This window comes from Chiloscyllium plagiosum, chromosome 34, assembly GCF_004010195.1.
Source record: "Chiloscyllium plagiosum isolate BGI_BamShark_2017 chromosome 34, ASM401019v2, whole genome shotgun sequence".
Lineage (NCBI taxonomy): Eukaryota > Metazoa > Chordata > Chondrichthyes > Orectolobiformes > Hemiscylliidae > Chiloscyllium > Chiloscyllium plagiosum.
The window spans coordinates 30,229,092-30,249,010 of record NC_057743.1 but is presented as its reverse complement, the minus strand read 5'-3'; the positions used below and the strand labels follow the sequence as shown (position 1 = coordinate 30,249,010).

The following is a 19,919-nucleotide window of genomic DNA, read 5'->3' as shown; positions in this document are numbered from 1 at the left end:
TGTTCCCACTCTCTCAGCACTGACTGCCCTGGGCTGTGTGTTCCCACTCTCTCAGCAATGACCACCCTGGGCTGTGTGTTCCCACTCTCTCAGCACTGACTGCCCTGGTCTGTATGTTCCCACTGTCTCAGCAATGATCACCCTGGACTGTGTATTCCCACGCTCTCCGCTGCTCAGGATGATTGCCATTAATATCGGGGACCTTTCTCGCTGCCATGTTGGTCTCGCCCTGTTTGCACTGGCTCAATTTCCTCCATGACAATCTCATCCGTGCCGCATGAACTCACACATCACATAAGGTAAGTAGATTAAACTAAGAAAGATAATGCATTGAGGAAAGAAGATGGAAAGTAAAAGTGTCCGGATCAGATGAGCTCTGAGCAGGAGCCCACATGCTCTGCCACCATCTTGAAGAAATTGATAGCAATCCCATCATCGAGTCTGAAGGCTGTGGGTCAAGTTCCATTGCAGAACTTCAGTAATCATGGCTGACACTGGTACAGTACAGAGAAGCTGCTGGTGCTCCATTTTGTGAGTGAACTGTTGGAGCTGCCATCTTTTAGATGAGACACTAAATCACAAGATTTGTGATCTGTCCCCGGTGGGTGTGAAATATCCCATCAGATGATTCAGAGTTGTGTCGCAGATTTCCCCAGGATGTCCTAGTTAGCATTATCCTCAATCTTAATCACTAAAAAATTAATTCTTTGGTCATTCACCTCATTGCTATTCCTGTGACCTCTAACACATTTTAAGTTATTGTTGACACCTCTTGCACATCCTTAAGTCATGAAAGGTGCCAATTAAATAGTCCTCATTTGAATTCTTGGTGGTCATAATATCTCCACAAACTATGTGAGAACAGGGTTGTGTGATTTGCTTTGAATCACTGTGCAAGACTTTACTTTAGTAGATTAGTGCTTATCAAGAGAAGGTGTATTTACTTTTTTCTTTGATATAACAAATTGACAGGATGTGGTTGTCAATAAATTTCACAAGGTTTGAACTTCTGCCTGAAAATCATGTAATGGAAGTTGTGATGTGGTAAAAAGTACATAGGTTTCCTGTCTGCGCATCTGCATTAGGATCTTAGGTTCTGATATACTCATTGGATTCCTTGGGTAGGTGGTCCTTTCCATTGAAGAGTTTTGGGGATGGCCCAGAGACAGCTCGGAATCAATTTAGGAGGACTCACCTCTGAGAGTACTGGTTAGTGATGTAATGTAGCACAGTCGGAACTCTAACAGTAATTGCTGGAAAAGTTCAGCAGGTCTGTTAGCATTTGTAAAGATAAATCAGAGTTAATGTTTTGGGTCCAGTGACTTTTCCTCAATTTCTGAATTACAGCATCTGCAGCTCTCTCAATTGGAACTGCATTTAAATCCACTGCAGAATAAATAGAAAAGCTGTTTTCTCCCTCTGCTGATGCCTTAAGATCCTACATGCAACCATTTTCAATTAAGCTCCAACTGGCCATGGCAAAACTCCCTTAATCCCATAAAGATGATCTTACTTAAGACATGGGAAAGCCTATTGTGGAAAATAACAATGATCACGTTATGATATCATGGGAGAAACCCTTTTAAAATTGAAGGGAAGGAGCTTGATGCAAACAAGATACTGTGAAGGCTGGAAATCAGAAATAAAAACAGAAATCACTGGAGAAGGTCAGCAGGTGGAGAGAGAAACAGAGTTAATGTTTCAAGCCCAATAACTCTTCTTCGGAACTGGAGTCATTCGATTCAGATAGCTGGCAAAATTAGCCAACTGTTCCTTTTCCCATTACTGACAAATTTGGCCATGTTGAGAATGCTTTTTACCTCCCAAAAATAATGAAAGAATGGAGGTATGCATGAGGACAGGGGGACAATTGAACAAAATGTAAGGAAAGAGTTCTCCTAATTACATAACCTTCCATTGACAGAATAAAAGGACTTGACTCATTTTCACCAGCATTTTACATTATGCTTCCCACATTTCCCTGCATTTTCCAACAGGGCTAAGGCTTTACCTCAATCCATAAAGCAGGGGAGAGAAAACGGTGATCATACTCCCTGGAGTGGCTCAGAGCAACGTTGATGACAGAAATGCCTTTATATCACACTGATCTCAGGATGTAACAAAGCATCTACAGTCAATTAAATACAGGTCAAATGGAGTCACTTTCATAATGTAGGAAATGTGACATCCAATTTGTGCACAAAGTCCTACAAATAGAATGTGATAATGACCAGAAACTCTATTTTAGGTGCTGTATGAGCTATAAGTAATAGACAAAAAAACAGAAAAACTCCTGTTCTGAACTTTGACTGGTGTCATAGGATTTCTTTTTTGCACCAATCTGAGAGCACAGAAGAAGCCTCTGCTTCATAACAAACAATGATCCATTTCACAATGCAGCAGTCTCTCAGTCCTACACTGAAGAGCCATCCAAGAATTTCTTTCTCAAGGTACGGAGGTTAGGCTAGAAACCATCGTTTTCTGAATCTGAGGGAAGACTACCTGCCTCTGAATTGACGCTGATACCAGTTAGAGTCACAGAGTCATTGAGATGTACAGCATGGAAACAGACCCTTTGGTCTAACTTGTCCACACCAACCAGATATCCTAATTTAATCTCCTCCCATTTGCCAGCATTTGACCCATATCCCTCTAAACCCTACCTATTCACGTATCTTTCCAGATGCCCTTTTAAATGCTGTAATTGTACCAGCCTCCACCACTTCCTCTGACAGCTCATTCCATGCATGCACCACCCTCTGTGTGAAAACGTTGCCTCTTAGGTCCTTTTAGGTTTTCCCATCTCACCTTAAATCTATGCCCTCTAGTTTTGGACTCCCCTTCTCTCTGGAAAAGACTTTGGCTATTCACCCTATCCGTGCCTCTTTGTAAACCTCTATAAGGTCCCCCTCAACCACCGACGCTCCAGGGAAAGTAGTCCCACCCTACTCAGCCAAGGGTTAGGTCAGATGCTTGCTGTCTTAAGTATATACGCTAACCCTCCCAGTCAAGGAGACTGGAAGGAAGTATAAGACAAAAATCCCAAAAACAAAGGGTGAAACCTTTTAACTTTAAAATTGGCTCAGTCCTGCTAGACCTCTATTTACCTAGAGCTGGGGCCAACCTCCAATATGAGTCAGCATGCATTAAGCCATGTTAGCATTGTAGAATGCAAAATAAATTCAGGTCAAAAAGTGTGCTGGTAAACTTTGTTCAGTTTGAAAATTCCCTTTTTTTATAGTCATAGCAATCAAAGCACAAGTTTTAGAAATACTTGATCATAATATTCTATTAAGAAGTCAACAGTTTCATTGGTTCTCAATTAATTGGGATACCTCTTTGTTCAGTGTTCATTTTGCTTTTTTCTGGAGATGTCTGAATCGATACACTTAGCCTCCTTCCAATTCACACTCATGCACTTACCTTCAAATCAACTAACAAGTTGCACATTTAAGGCAGCACAGAAACTATTTCTTGGAAACTATTTGTAGGCAGGTTGTTTTTTTTTAAACGGTTTCTCCACTATAAATCATTCTGATTTTATTTGCGAAGTGAGGAGCTGGAAATTTTTGAACTCCCTTAGTGCACGGTCTCAATGCTTAGCCTTGATGACTAATCACTATGTGCACAGTTGGGGATTCCAGCCCTAAACTAGATTATAACAATAATTTGGCATATTGATTTCGATTGAAGAACTCCACAGAGTTTTCCAGTTGCTGACCAAAAAAGTATTTTCACCTCAACATATTGGTACTTGCCACAACGCACCCTATTCACAGATTGCATGACCGCTGGGTTTGCAGCTAAATTGGTCAGTGAGATGCTTAGTCCGTCTTGCTTATATTTGATCCTAGAGTTGGGCTTTTGTCTCCTGCCTTCAGTCTCCTTTCCTGAGGAGAAGTTGCTGACTCCTGGCAAAGTGCATTTGAGCAGCTTGGCTGAGAGCTTAAGCAGACAGATTTTAATAGCAGTCAGGCCCGGGGTTCAATTAAACTGGGCAGTGCTTTGACACAGACGTGAAATCATCTTGGATTGTGAACAAACCATTGTCAGGGAAGTGCAATATTCAAAAATGATGTTTACAAGTGTGTGGGAACAACTGAAGAAGTGTTCTTTGCATATTGATTTGAGGAAATCAAAATTATGTATTATTTTCACTATTGGCAATGAACATAGATTCACATTGGGTGTTTTTTTCTTGCCTGTACTGGAGAACATGAAATATATTGAGGGTTCATGTTGAAAGGGTTAGCTGGGTGAAAACAAAAGTCTGTCTGTGCTAATCGATGAGGTGAACATAAGGTCTGCATAAATAAAAGAAGTGAAGAGGGTGGGTCCTTTTAGCTTTTTCATGTTTGATAGTCGTATGAAAGCCTAGGATTGTAAAATGTCAGCTTTAAGGAAATTATATAATAAGCAGATGGAAGTTTTGTTTTGAAAAAAAATGTAAGCCTGCCTCTACTATTTGGACTGAGAAGGTTGACAAAAATTAGTGACATTGCTTTATTTTCTAAGTTTCTTCACTTAAAGCTGATTGTGGGGATTTAACCCAGAAGACTCTGCTTATGCTAAAAACAACTCTTGTGGTAAATGATGAATCCTTCTTCTGTATGTATTCTTTGTGCTGCAGAAGCTAGCATTCTGTGAGACTATGACATTCAAGGCACACTTAGTTCCAGAGGGTTGTAATAGGCTTTTCCAAAGATAGGGGTGAGACTGGTTGCAAAGTTTTCAATAGGGTCACTCGGGACATGGATTCTGTGTCGGCGATTCAGTAAGAAATTCCAAGACCAGTTGGACATCTCTATTCTGTTATAACTTGGGTACAGGTCAATGTTTTAGCCGATAATTAGCAGGTAAGTTTCAGAATCAGGGCACTGGAAATATCTGGTTGCTGTGGAGACTTAGAAGAAGCTGGGTGCCCCTATTGGTCCAATAGGGTAGGGGTTGAAAACCCACAAACAGTATTTACTTGATGCAACAGATTAGTTGCTTAGTAAAATAAAAACGGGAGTCATTGTAGCTTGGTGAAAATAGCTGCCAGTAAAAAGCTGGAATTGTTCTGAGGAATAAGTAATGGTGTGCAGTTTACAGAGTCCAGGGAAGTGCAAAGCTAGGAAAGGAGGGTAATCAACCAGAATGGGAGCAATCATTGAGGCTGTCCTTGATGGAGTAGCTCATCAGAGGGAGTTTTAAGGCCTAATCGGTAAATATGAAGAATTGTAATTGTTTGTGAAGTTTATTGAGATTTCATGACCCACCATGTCATTAGTGTCTGGAAGGAATTGCTGAGATATCCATTGGATTGTCATGGTCACATTTGCTCTTTGATGTGTGTTGTGGAGTAGTTGATCAGTTTATTGCCCATTTTTACCATATGCTAATTTTGGGTGTCAGAATATACGTTGTACATGTAGTTTAGATTGCATTGTGTTCAAATGTTGTACAGCAGGGTTTATTGTAATTTATTCAAAAGCAAACATGCAGTTTTGTGGCTTTCTCCTCTAATTTAGTTCCCTCAGTGTAACACCGTTTCTATTTAAATGAAAAGGTTACTGATCTCTAAACAGATTGTAACATAAATATGGCAGTCTGGCCCAGGACCATAACAGGTATCAATTTTACATTTGAATAAAATATGTTTTTAGAGTATTCTCCTGTAGTGTGTGTGTGGCCAATATTTTTGAGGATTGACTATGGGTCAGTATCTTCTTGCCTTTAAGACACAATAAGAGTATTCATATGAATAACTGAACAAAGCCCCATAGCCCTCCTCAAACCTCCTCTCCACACCCCAAACTCAGTTAGATTATCCCATTTATAGCCAAACCATACAGCCAAGGATGCCCTAATATTTTATCCTTGGCTTACTCAGTGATTCCAGGAATCCTTAAGACCTGGTTAAGATCCCGAGCTTGAGTGGGAAATACAAACATCTCAGATCCTTCATCTTGATTGCAATAGGAACTGTTGTAAGCCATTTGGTCTTTTAAGCGTGCTCTAGCAATTCAATAAGATTTGATTACAGGTTCAGCCCAATTGTCCTTTCTTACCTCATGTCCCTGGACTCCCTTGTCTATCAAAAATCTAACTGAGCCATGAATAAATTTAGACACCAAGCCTCCACTACATTCTGGGGAGCAGAATTCAATTCTCTCCTGACATTAAAGGGAGACCTCTTATTCTTAAAGTATTTCCCCTGGTTTTAATTCCCCACCCCCCACCCCCACCACTCCCCACTAAAGAGAAGATTCTCCTGGTATCCGCTCCAGCTAGTCCCCTCAAGTTCTTAAATATTTTAATAAGATCACCACTCTGTCGTAATTGAAATGAGGTCTGCCAGGCTGACATCATAGAATATGAGATCCCTGATTGGGCCTGTTAACCCGGTCCAATCAATGAGCCCTGACTGACAGATATAAACAGGAGTGCCAGACATCCTGTGCACTCTAAGGGTTGGCTCTGAGGGAACTGGACCAATGTCAAGGATTTTCCAAATTTTTCCAAATTTTCTTTATTTATGTTAGATTAGATTACATTACATTACATTACAGTGTGGAAACAGGCCCTTCGGCCCAACAAGTCCACAACGCCCCGCCGAAGCGCAACCCACCCATACCCCTACATCTACCCCTTACCTAACACTACGGGCAATTTAGCATGGCCAATTCACCTGACCTGCACATCTTTGGACTGTGGGAGGAAACCGGAGCACCCGGAGGAAACCCACGCAGACACGGGGAGAATGTGCAAACTCCACACAGTCAATCGCCTGAGGCGGGAATTGAACCCGGGTCTCTGGCGCTGTGAGGTAGCAGTGCTAACCACTGTGCCACCGTGCCGCCCACATCTTTACTTTCAGTAGACCTTTACTGTTCAGTGTTAGAACTGGAGACTCAGCAGCTACAGGTAGGGAATCCTCAGGCGCAGTCTGACCTACTGGTCTGCTGTTAATGAGTGTAAATAAAGGGGGACTTAGTGCTGGGTTACCAGCTTCGGTGGAGTTATTTCATACTCGTTTTTCTAAACTCTAATAGATACAGGCCTAACCTACTAAACCTATTTTCACAAGATAAGAAGCCTTCTGCACAGGAATAGATCCTGTAGAAATGCATTTATGTCATTTGACTGTGACACTCCCTGCTGTTGAACAATCTGGCAACAATCACCTTTAAATTCTTTTCTGTAAGGAATGCCCATTTGGGTTGGCTGGAAATTATGCAGCCTTCAACAGGCGTTAGGGCAGGACAGAAAAGTGTGTAGCAAAAACAAGACAGATTAAAGAAGGCAGCTCACCACCACCTTTTCTAGAGCAGCTAGGGACAAGCAATATACTTTGGCCCAGCCAGGAACACCCATGTCCCACGAATTTTAAAAAATGAGGTAAAAAATGACAGTTACTTATTATCGGATTCCAGCTTGCTGCAATGTGGAGAAAATGTAAAACAAATCTCCATTGAATAGGATGAAGGAAATCTTTCTCATTCACTCATATTATTACCAGCAGACCAATAGGTCAGACTGTGACTGAAGATTCAAACTCTTGAGGAAATCCATAGTATAAAGAAACCACAAAGCATGGATATGGAATATGAGTGGATTGCTTCCATTGATCTCGTGATAGGTTGAGCTCCATTCTTCAGTGCTATCATGTTAGTGATTGCTCCAGAGTTTCAATTCCCAGGGAATGTCCCGACATGCAACTACCAAGTCTCTAGTTCAAACACTGAAGAGTAAAGATCTTACAATGCAAATAAAGAAAACTTTGAGATTACTCAGTGTATAGTCCTTTCTGAAGGTTCCAACAGAGACAGAAAATACTGGAAATACACAGTGAATCTATCAACCCTCAGCCAGCTATTTGAAAGGTGCTAAGGAACACACTATATCTTCAACATGTGGTGCTTTTTCTTTCAGATTGCTGTAATCTGCAGTTTCATTTTTGCAGAATTGTGAAACAGCTTGTCTCTCCTCTGAGTTATTAAGATGGCACAAATGTTGAATTTTATTCTTTTGCAGATTGTTGACGAGCTGGGGAATGTAAAATTCTGCATTGATGCAAGTCAGGCTGGAAGTGGGAACTGGCTCAAGTACATCCGATCGGCACGTTCCTATAACCAACAAAATTTAATAGCATGTCAGATTAATGATCAGGTGAGTTACCATTGCAAAATTGTGTGATAGAACCAAATCCTACTGACAGAAACCCAGGTATGAAACTAATTGCATTTGTATAAATATAAACCAACAACATGAATATTAACTGGCATCAAGTGCCATAAATATTCGGGCAATGATTAAGTTATTGCTTGATAGTATAGAATATGAATACTACTGAAAGAAGAAATTTGTTGGTGACTTTTTTTTGGTTTCCATTCATCAGGACAAACACAAGAATGTCAAATTTCAAATGATCACAGCAATTTATACTACAGGAAAAAAAGGGTGCTGATTGGTTGGCAAGTCAACTCTGATTGGCCAAGGCTTTGCCATGGAGAAAGCAACACGGGAAATGATAAGTTTCCCAAATTTCAGGCTTGAACATATTCTGTTTGTTTGCAGAGAATGGATTTCTGCACATGAATGTACGAAGCCTATCACAATATAAATGAGCCAAGTTACAACTTGACAGATGATCTTAAATGAGCTGTTAGATTAGCTTCTACATTAGTCAGGATTGCGAAGTAAATATGACTCAATAACAGCATCATCTCTAACGGTAAACCTTCTTTGAGCTTTAGCAAGCACAGGCTGATAGAGTACTGTCAGTCTTCAATCTGTTACAAATAACTGAAGGGGCATGCTGTTTGATTGCTCCACCAATTGTCATGACATCCAGCTTATGTACCTTACATCCCACTGGCATTGAAATTCATGAAAAGAAACTGTTAATTTTGTGATGAGCAGGACATCTTTTTTGAACAGATGGCAGCATCCTGTGAGTGGAAAATGCAATTCATGTTAGTAACATTAGCCTTATGCCTTCACCAGATTAGATTTCCATCGAAGTCAACAAAGATCAATATTAGAAAAAGTGTAAAATCAGTGACTTTCATGCCAAACAAGTTAGCTTTACATTGCCCTGTTTTCAAACAGATATGAAGACCCCTAAAGGGATTATGGTGGTACATCAGGGCATCAGGTTTCTGCATAGTTGACATCAAATTTTGCTATCTAGGCAAATTTTCTAGGCAGGAGTGATATGTGAGAGTGGAACACATAGAACAGTTTGCAAAACATAATGTAAAGGAATACAAATCCCAATGAGCAAAGGGACAGGTGTAAAACTCGACATGTCCTTTGCTTTATTTACTCTAAACTGCTCCTTCAAACTGCACCTTTTACCATTACCAGTGACTAATTGTGGTATGACATCCCATGAGGAAATGTTTGGAACTCAACTGCTGGTCGCTGATTTGGTGAGGGAGTCAGGGGGATGTCTAGTTGGTTATTGGGTTCATGAAAGCAACAGCCTTTAAAGGGTGAGGGACCAAGACTGAGCAGCTGGAGTGAGATGACAAGGAGCAGAAACCAGGAGAGAGATAGCACATGTGTGACATGTAGCCCGAGTCAGCTCTGATTGAATCTTCTTGCACAACCAACGATTTGAAATAGAATTCTGCAGTAATAAAATGATTTGTCCTCATTTTAACACCCACATAAATATTGCAAAATTCTGCCTTGACACTTTCGACTTGCCCTTGTCACACCTTGCATCTTTTTGTAAAGCTATCTTCATCTGAAAATTTGATCTAGCACATACTACTGTCTTGCACTTAACACCTTGCATGGCCTTCCCTTTCCCCACCTATCTCTGTAACCTTTACATGTCTCAAAGTCAACAATTTAAACCTTTCATGTGATTTCACTCTATCATGCAGTTTGTTTTCGAATGGGTTTTAATTCTTCAAATAATCTCAAACTGGGTTTCAAGTATTCTTTAAACAGTATTTATTTATAATATCATAGAATCCTGACAGCATGTAAACAGGCCCTATGGCCCAACAAATCCACACTGACCTTCCAAAGAGTAATCCACCTAGACCCATTCCTTGACCCTAATATCCTATATTTACTCCTGACCAATGCAACTCATATGCACATCCCTAAACACCATGGGCAATTTAGCATGGCCAATTCACCTAACCTGCACATTCTTTGGATTGTGGGAGAAAACCCACACAGACACCCGAGGCTGGAATCGAACCCAGGTCCCTGGCGTGATGAGGCAGCAGTGCTAACCACTGAGCCACCATGCCACCCCCATGTATAAATGATGATGTGATATGAGAGCTTCCTTTCCTGAACTGATCCAGTTCAAATCTTCTAGCAGAATCTCTATCAGATGTTTACTGAGGTCACAGTTACATCATAGCCTATCTCAGGGACTCATCTGCAATTTTATTGAACTCTATCTTTATATCCCCTTCTCAAAAGGTACATTCTCATTTTCCAACTTTATTGGCTGCAAGGATTGCCTTAACATTATTGACTGAAAATCTTGAACTGAAGTATTTCCAACACCTGCACCTACCCCCAGAGTCCATTGTTCATAGACTCGATTGCTTCACAAATCTCCCTGATCTGTCCATTTGATATAGTATCAGAGAGCCTGAAAGCCTACCTCAAACCTCAAATGAGAAGAGCAGGCTTAATAATGTCATCCCAGATGTTAAGGTATACTGGTTTCCTCTAGACTGCTGCACCAGTGTGAAGACTGATGGGTTTCATTGAAAAGTACCACTTCCTTTTGGCTGCTCTCTGATTAGTGTCAGCTTGTAACACTCTCTCACGCTACCTCAAGCAGGAAAGGTCTTTAGACAATGAAACATTGCTGAATGGTGAATAAAAGCTGATAGGTATCACTGTCCAACTTCATTCACAGTATTAAGACATTCCGAGCACCTTGAGCAGTCTTTTCAGCATTAGGATGAAAAGAGGAGTGACTCATTAAGTAGTTGGATTATTTGTTCATTTTAAATATGAGATTGGTAAAGTTTTTGTAAAGCAAAGGTATCAAGGGATATGGCCCAAAGGCAAGTATATGGAGTTAGACCATAAAAATCAGCCATGATCTCATTGAATGGCAAAATAGGCTCGAGGGGCTGAATGGCCTACTGTTGTTCCTATATTTCTAGATTTGCTGGAAATGACCAAGTCAGCCACAGTAAAAGCATTGAGCTCGCCTGCTGGATAACCTCATTGTTTGAGTTGGCTTCACGCATTACAGTACCAGCATTTTAAGACAGTACTTCCTACCTTCTCCCTTACTATAGCAGGCTTCTCAAAGTGAGGAGTGGGTATCTTTAGGTCTAGCCAACTAATAGGCTTGAACTGAGCCTCAAAGTTACATCAAGTCACATCTCAGTTTTTGCTCTGTGCTTAGCCTGACTTGTATGCCAGCTCTTTAGACTGCAATAAACAGAGGCTTTGTCATCGAGGACTTAAATAATCTCATCCTCCAGGTGCCATTACAACTTGAAACTAGTGAATCTATCAAAATCATTAATAAAGTAGCTCCCCTAGCCTTCTAGGACTGGGAGTTGATGCAGGAACACTCAATAATGAGGGCCTTCTTGGGCTAAAATAGGCCAGGATTGCTCAAAAGTCTGCTAAGGTTTCACCAGCACCTTGCCCGATAAGGACATCATTGGCAATGGAGCGTGTAAGAAAGTACTGTTCTGGAGCCATTCCTGCTTTAATTGAGAGCTGATGCTGTTCTGTACCTTCCACGTCCCCATCTATGTGCCTACGTTGGACATCTGATGGAATCAAAGGACTGTGGGAAGGGTAAGGCACATGGATGGCACATACATGTTGTCATTTTGGACTATACCTCACTTTCTTTCGACTGACTGCAGTTGGGAGGTCTTCTCAGGAATTTTGTCTTGTAATTCCTCAACATTGCCTCATGGATCTTCAACCTGCCTCACAGTTCTTCCGATTCCTCTCAGAAGCACACCATGTTCAGGAATTTGGTGTTTCCACCGCAGCAGTTATCATTTTCAATATGGATTCTTCTGTTCTTCCAGGCCACTCCAGACACACCTCAAGGCTTCTTTAAACAATATTTGTATTACAATATGTAAATGATGATGTGGGAACTGAGCTCCATGATCAGAACTGCTCTTGTTCCAACAGAGTCTCTGTTGTATGACGACTGAGGTCACAGTTACATCGCAGTATACTTCATAGGTTCAACTGCATAGTCCTTAAATCCCATCTCTCTACGGCTCTCCTCCCTTTGCCCCACCACTTTCAACAGCCTAGAACATTCTGGAATTCTGTTCCCAGCACTGCCATTCCATCTTCTTTAAGACCTACTTGTTGCCTTTATTGTATTTTATTTTCCATTTAGGCATCATTTTGCTTAATAGCTTGAAAAGCATTCTGCACGGACTCTTGCGGCACTGTGAAAGTGTCCCTATCTCTAAACCAGGAGCGTTCAAGTCCTACCTGTGTCAAAAGTGTATAATAATGAGGATCTGAAACCTGACTATAACGAGTCACCTCAGACTGTATTCAGGTTTCAGATCCCCAATAACATCTCTAAATCAATCTATTAGGAAAATATAAAATGCTCTGTGATATTAATTTATTGTTTAAAGACAAATCATTGTTCATAGAGCTCCTACTGTTAAAAAAGGCATATATCTATATAAATTCTCATATATATGACAGCTTTTCCATGAACATGCAGAACAGTTTTATGACTTCTAAACTTTTCATTATTTATTGGATCTTGTATTGGCAATTTGCAAATAAGCTCTATATGCTACTTTTAAACAAATTCACCATTTAGGAAAATGAAAATTCATACAGAAGCATCCCTAAGGATTCAAAACCATTAAATCTTCATCATTGGGATTTTTATTATTTATGTAGGAATTAGGGGAGAGGAAACTTGATTTCACGCTGGAAGGTGCAGCCAAAAATCTCAGCAACAAGGGAACTCAGTGAAGCAACTAAAAGTTGCACAGTTTAGCATCCCAGAGTGGAGACTACTCAGGCAAAGGTTTTGAAGTTAATTGACTGCCTCTTTTAATCAGGTCTGCAAACATGGGCAGGCATGTTTAGCAGAACAACAAGAGTCCTCCTGTCCAGATGACTACCTGGCAGAGGATCTCTGTTTTAGTCACCCCTCCTGTAGCTTGATGGGACAGATGGCTGATTGCCAATTTGATAAAGGCGATGCTGAAACGTATTTGGGGGAGTGAAATTGCTGAGAATGAGCAGCTCCTACTTTCCTTTGTCATCAAAATCCTGGAAACCCTCTTTGGCACTATCGATACTTTTAATCAGCCTGTCTAGACATGTTATTAGAAACAAAAACGGACATTGCTGGAAAAGCTCAGCAAGTCTGGCAGCATCTGTGAAGAGAAATCAGTTAGCGTTTTGAGTCTGATCACTGGACTTGAAATGTTAATTCTGATTTCTCTTCACAGATGCCGCCAAACTTTCTGAAATTTTCCAGCAATTTCCGTTTTTGTTTCTAGTTTAAAGCATCCGCAGTTCTTTCGGTTTTTATTTAGACGTGTCAGTACATACCTCTGGAGCACGTGGGACTTGAACCCAGCTCCCCTAGCTCAGAGGCAGCGATACTACTGCTACATCACACTTGGATGTTGACACTACATACACAAAATCTTACAACGTTTCTGACTAAATTCTATTCATTCTCACCAATTAGAAACTGCTCGCATTTTTAATGATTAACAGCTGTTTAAAACGGCGGAGAGTGGAGGGGCAGTTACGAGTGTGTTAAGGATTTGTACAGTAACCTCAGCCTTCAATTGGTTAATTTGACGTCAATGGGTTGGTCCCTGCTGAAATATTGTTTTAGCTGCAATCCGCCAGCCGATGAAGACAGTTGCTGAACACAACAGTAATAGTTGTTACCCCCGTATAATAATAAAGATGAATGTCAGACCCACTTGCAAGTAGACATTGATAGTGCCATTACATCCCTTGGCCAGACGATAAGGAGTCAATGTAATCCAGTGACAACAATGAATGTAACATCTGCTGGAAAGTTGCAGAAGACCTGGGTGCTTCTCAGAACTGAGGAGTTCTCCAAGGTTAGCCAGCTGGTAGCTATGAATGGGTCTGTGTGCGAGGTAGCTGTCAGTTCGAAATGATTGATAACCCAGCACTATAAAGTGAGGATCACAGCCTTCCCCTTTACACTGGGCATCTAGACAGCCTGAAACCATAACATCATACTTTCATATCCACTTCTATGCCCCTTCTATGATAGGAAACAGACTTGTGCCAAACAAAAAAAAAACTTTTGACTTGAATTACCACCATCAGTTTAAATTGGGTAAGAACTAAAACAAGTCTCTTGCCAAAAAAATAAGCCACTAGGCTTCCTGGCCTAGCTTTTGTCCCAAGTGACTTTGTGTATTTTACATTTTAAATTCAGAAACTGTTTTAAAATTGAAATGTTATTGATTTATGAAAGATTACCAACTCCTTAAATATAAATTTCTCATTTCTGATTAAATCCCGCCTTCATAGCCACTCCCCTTCCTACCCCATAACCTTCTCCAGTTCCATGTCTTCTGAGAACTCTGCATTCCTTCAGTTTTGATTTCTTGTGCATCTCCAACTTCCTCCCCCCCATTATGAAAGTTGTGCCTTCAAGTATCAATACCCTAAGCTCTGAACTTCCCTTCCGAATACTCCATCACTCTCAAGATGCTCCGAAAATCCATCTCTGCAGCAGAACCTTTGATCACCAGTCTAATATCTCCTGGCCTGATGTCAACGTATTATCAGATTGCAAACCTATGGAGTGCCCTGGGCTATTTTAATATGCCAAAGAGGCTATATAAATGCAAGTTGTTTTTGACAAACATAATTGGTTGAATAATAAACCATTAAATTGTTGGTAATGATTGGCATAACAATAACATCTGAGGTGAAGATAGTTAAAAAAAAATCACACAACACTAGGTTATAGTCCAACAGGTTTATTTGGAAGTATAAGCTGCTCCTTTGTCAGGTAGGTAGTGGGGCAGGATCGTAGGACACAGAATTTGTAAAAGATCAAAGTGTCACACAACTGCTGAGATGTATTGAACAAACCTAGATTGCTGTTAAGTCTTTAATCACTGAGAATGGGGATGTAGGTTTCGATTGATTAATATGTAAATCCCAGAACTTCTTTCAAGTTATGGTCCTGAGATAACTTGCTGGCGCTTGCAACTAATATGCCACAGGGATTTCAGAACATGCACTGAGTCATCAGATTTTGGCAGTTGCTAACTTATGAACATTTTCATTCTGTTGCTGCATATTTTCAGCTGTGACAACACCGTTTCACTCTTGATAGCTGAGGCTGCAATTTTGGTGATAAGAAACTCAAGTGTATGACAAATTCCCAGTGTGCACCAGTATTTTCAGAGGATTCCCAATTAATGCTCATATTTATAGGGAACTCCCAGTGTATAGCGGTATTTGCAAAGAATTTCCAGTGAGTGCCAGTATTTGCACTAAGTACAGAGAAAGCATATGCACGTTTGCAGGAGGTCTCCCACTTGGAAGGCTTTGAAACATGTAGCAAGCCTTTAGCTTGCAAATCACTGGCCAACTTTTGTTTCCATTATATTTACTCCATGAGATGGTCACTATACTTACCAAGTTTCTATATCAATTCTCAATGTTGTTGTTGAGTTCATTTTCCAATGCGAACACTGTTTACTAAGAAAGAAATTCTTTTTCACAACTTCAGGACTCTTCAAAGTCTTTTGCAATTGGTATAATAGCTTTTTGAAGTAAATCTCAGTTGCAATGGAGGATACGAACAGCCAATTTCGGCTCAGAAGAGATAACAATCAGAGTTTTAATAACTCTGTGTATACTGGTTCTGGCCAAAGTGGAACAGATCAATCTTGAGAATATCTTCAATTTCACAATCAAGAGTATCAATACGAGATCAAGAGGTATTTATATGGGTTGGGTAATCTGCTCACAGACATGGAGAAGGTATTTTCACTCGTAAGAGAGACTAGGGCCTGAGGTGGCAGCCTCAGAGTGAAGGGGCGAACCTTTAGAACCGAGATGAGGAGGAATTTCTTTAGCCAGAGGGTAGTGAATCTGTAGAACTCATTGCCACAGAGGGCTTTGGAAGCCAAGTCATTGAGTGTATTCAAAACTGAGATAGAGAGGTTCTTGATTAGTACTGGGATTAAGCTGTCCAGGGAGAAAGTAGGAAAATGGGGTTGAGAAACATATCGGCCATGATCGAATGGTGGATGTGACAGGCAGAACGGCCTAATTCTGCTCCTTTATCTTATGGTCTTAATCACAGAATTGTAATACTATCAAAGGAGCCCATTCAACCTGTTGTGCCTCTACCAATTCTATTACCCCAGTGCCAATCTCCTGCCTTCTCCCCATATGCCTGTATACTATTGCCAACCAAAGTATCATCAAACACCCTCAAGAATGCTTCAATTGAACCTGCCTCCACCAATGCTCAGCACAACCTGGTACCTGGCTTATTTTTCACTTTAAAGTCACATCCTTGGAGATTTTGCTAATTCAACTGCATCATGTGATTATTATTGTAACGTAATTATCAGGTAAAGAACACATAACTTGCACATTTCATTGAGCGTCCATTATCTTACCGTTGTGGTTTATTATTGATCTACCATTCAATAGTAAATCTCTTCTTGAATTTCTTCCAATATTTTTGCTAAGGAAAACCCCCTGACTCCCATCTCACCAAGAGGAAGAGTTTCTGCCACTAAAACACTTTAGACAACCTTTCTAATTATTTTAGCTTCCCAGCTAAAGGGCAACATTTACCAACCCTTTCCCACATGAAAATTTATAAACCTCCTGCACTTGAGAAGCCATCCAGAGATTTGCCAAAGAAACATCCCTAAAAACAGCAAGTTGCGTGTTCCTGGCGTCCTTCAGTGATGGAAAGTTCAAAACACAATGCTCTGTTTTTAAGTTATTCAATGTTTTGTTTGCCTGAGTAATATCTTCCACCTTGGGATTTTTCATAGTTGCACTCCATTGTAGTACTTTAAAACTGGCATCTGGCCCTGTTTGGGTGCACAGCCAATTCAGCTGGCCAATTAGACATCGCAATTCCTCCACTTCAGCTTTGGAACGCATTGCATATTTTTTGCGAGCCTATATTTTGACTAATAGAAATGCGGATGACATTTTCCAAATGAGATATCTGATGCAAAGTGAAACTCAATCCATTCTGCTTGACTCTCAATCTAATGTACTTTAAAACCCAGAAATTTGACTGCCCAGAAGTGTAGGAAGGAGGTCAATGACTTTCTCTGCTCTGCCAGGGTCAGTGCTGCCATCTTCTGTCTGCTACCTCAAACTCACTCTTTCACTACTACTGCACCCACCTGCCATCAAGGCCCATGCTCTATCTTTCTCACTGCTGTGTGCAACATCAGTCCTCGCTCGCTGTTAGCCACACCAGCCTCCAACACCACCAAACAATCATGCCCTCTGTACCACTATTCACTGACTTGGGCCAACTCAAAGCGTTTACTCCTTTACCAGGACTGCTCCACTCACTTTCATTGCACATAATCCATCCCTTTCTCTTAAAACAGGAGAAAACAGCCAACTGTGGCATGTAAGCAGCCAAGATGGATGGTAGGCAGCCCAATGTTTATGGGAGACAGTGAGGTCTGCAGGTGCTGGAGATCAGAGTTGAGAGTGTGTTGCTGTAAAAACACAGCAGGTCAGGCAGCATCCGAGGAGCAGGAAAATTGACATTTTGGGCCAGGGCCCTTCATTAGGAAGGAAGGAAAATCAGGATGAAGGGCTGTGGCCTGAAACGTCAATTCTCCTGCTCCTTGGATGCTGCCTGATCATGTGCTTTTGCAGCAACACATGACCCAATGTTTATCCCTTACTCCTTCCAAGAAGAGGGTCCTGACCCTAATTGCCCCAAGTGGCTGACTGACAGTATCCAAGCCCCTGGACTGATATTGGAGGTTACCATTAGCATACTGTGTCGGGACCCTGTTACTGAGGGCCTGATGTGAGTTAGTGCTGCTAACAACCATGACACGCTTCCTGGCTTTGTGCTAAACAGGAAGAGAAGACCAAAGTATTGTGAGCCTGGTGGTTCTGCCTGGGGGCAGTGACAAAGCACAAAAAGATAAGGAAAGACATGACTGAGAGCTGTAAGCATCCAGGTAGGCCCAAGGTGGCTGAGTGCTTTGAGAAAAAGCAAACCTGAGGCACCAGCAATGAGGATAGCAAACAGCCCTGTCAACCCGTCACAGTCTTCCTCACTAACACCTGGGGACTCGTGCCAAAATCAGGACAGCTGTCACACAGGCTAAGTCAAGCAATCACGTGGAAAACTATCATTGATCCATCAAGTCAAGAACCTGGAATGCTCTCCCTGAGGGCATTGTGGGTCAACCTACAGCACATGGTTTAGAGGAGCCAGTGTTGGACTGGGGTGAACAAAGTTACAAATCACACAACACCAGGTTATAGTCCAACGGGTTTATTTGGAAGCACTAGCTTTTGGAGCTCTGCTCCTTTGTCAGGTAGTTACCTGATGAAGGAGCAGCGCCCCGAAAGCTAGTGCTTCCACATAAATCTATTAGACTATAACCTGGTGTGGTGTGATTTTTAATGCTGTTCAAGAAGGCAGCTCACCACGAGTTTCTCAAAGGGCGTAGAGGGAGAAGCAATAAATGCTGGTCCGACCAGCACTATCTGTGTTCCATGAATGAAAAAAGAAGCATCACTGAGAGGCAGCTTGGTCTAGTCTGTGAGCTGGGTGCCCTGTCTCTATGAGCAAAGTGTCCTGGCAGCAGCATTGTAATAAGAGGTGCTGGAATGCCCTGAGGTGAAGCACTTAAGTGCAGAACGTACTGTCAGGAGATTGTAAGGTTGCAACGAGGGCCCTGAGAGACTGGCAGGGTTGGATGATCACAGTGACTGTGGGCTGAGTCTGAGTGCAGCAGGTGCACTCAGTTATAGAGTCATAGAGATGTACAGCATGGAAACAGACCCTTCGGTCCAACCCATCCATGCCAACCAGATATCCCAACCCAATCTAGTCCCACCTGCTAGTGCCCGGCCCATATCCCTCCAAACCCTTCCTATTCATATACCCATCCAAATACCTCTTAAATGTTGCAATTGTACCAGCCTCCACCACATCCTCTGGCAGCTCATTCCATACATGTACCACCCTTCTGCGTGAAAACGTTGCCCTTTAGGTCTCTTTTATATCTTTCCCCTCTCACCCTAAACCTATGCTCTCTAGTGCTGGACTTCCCGACCCCAGGGAAAAGACTTGGTCTATTTATCCTATCCATGCCCTCATAATTTTGTAAACCTCGATAAGGTCACCCCTCAGCTTCCGGCGCTCCAGAGAAAACAGCCCCAGCCTGTTCAGCCTCTCCCTGTAGCTCATTTCCTACAACATCCTGGCAACATCCTTGTAAATCTTTTCTGAACCCTTTCAAGTTTCACAACATCTTTCCGATAGGAAGGAGACCAGAATTGCAACAGTGGCCTAACCAATGTCCTGTACAGCCGCAACATGACCTCCCAACTTCTGTACTCAATACTCTGACCAATAAAGGAAAGCATACCAAACGCCTTCTTCACTATCCTATCTACCTGCGACTCCACTTTCAAGGAGCTATGAACTTGCACTCCAAGGTCTCTTTGTTCAGCAACACTCCCTAGGACCTTACCATTAAGTATATAAGTCCTGCTAAGATTTGCTTTCCCAAAATGCAGCACCTCACTTTAATCTGAATTAAACTCCATCTGCCACTTCTCAGCCCATTGGCCCATCTGGTCCAGATCCTCTTGGCTGTCCACTACACCTCCAATTTTGGTGTTATCTGCAAACTTACTAACTGTCCCTCTTATGCTCGCATCCAAATCATTTA

General features: G+C 41.6%; 1 protein-coding gene across 14 annotated transcripts in view; it reads left to right on the top strand.

The window, feature by feature from the left end:
- Positions 1-19,919, top strand: part of prdm16 (PR domain containing 16) — a 716,909-nt gene that overhangs the window by 565,610 nt on the left and 131,380 nt on the right. For all 14 annotated transcript variants that reach the window (XM_043676051.1, XM_043676064.1, XM_043676050.1 and 11 more), the window contains one exon: positions 8,020-8,154. In XM_043676051.1, the coding sequence (XP_043531986.1) occupies positions 8,020-8,154 (135 nt within the window). The remainder of the gene's footprint in view (positions 1-8,019; positions 8,155-19,919) is intronic.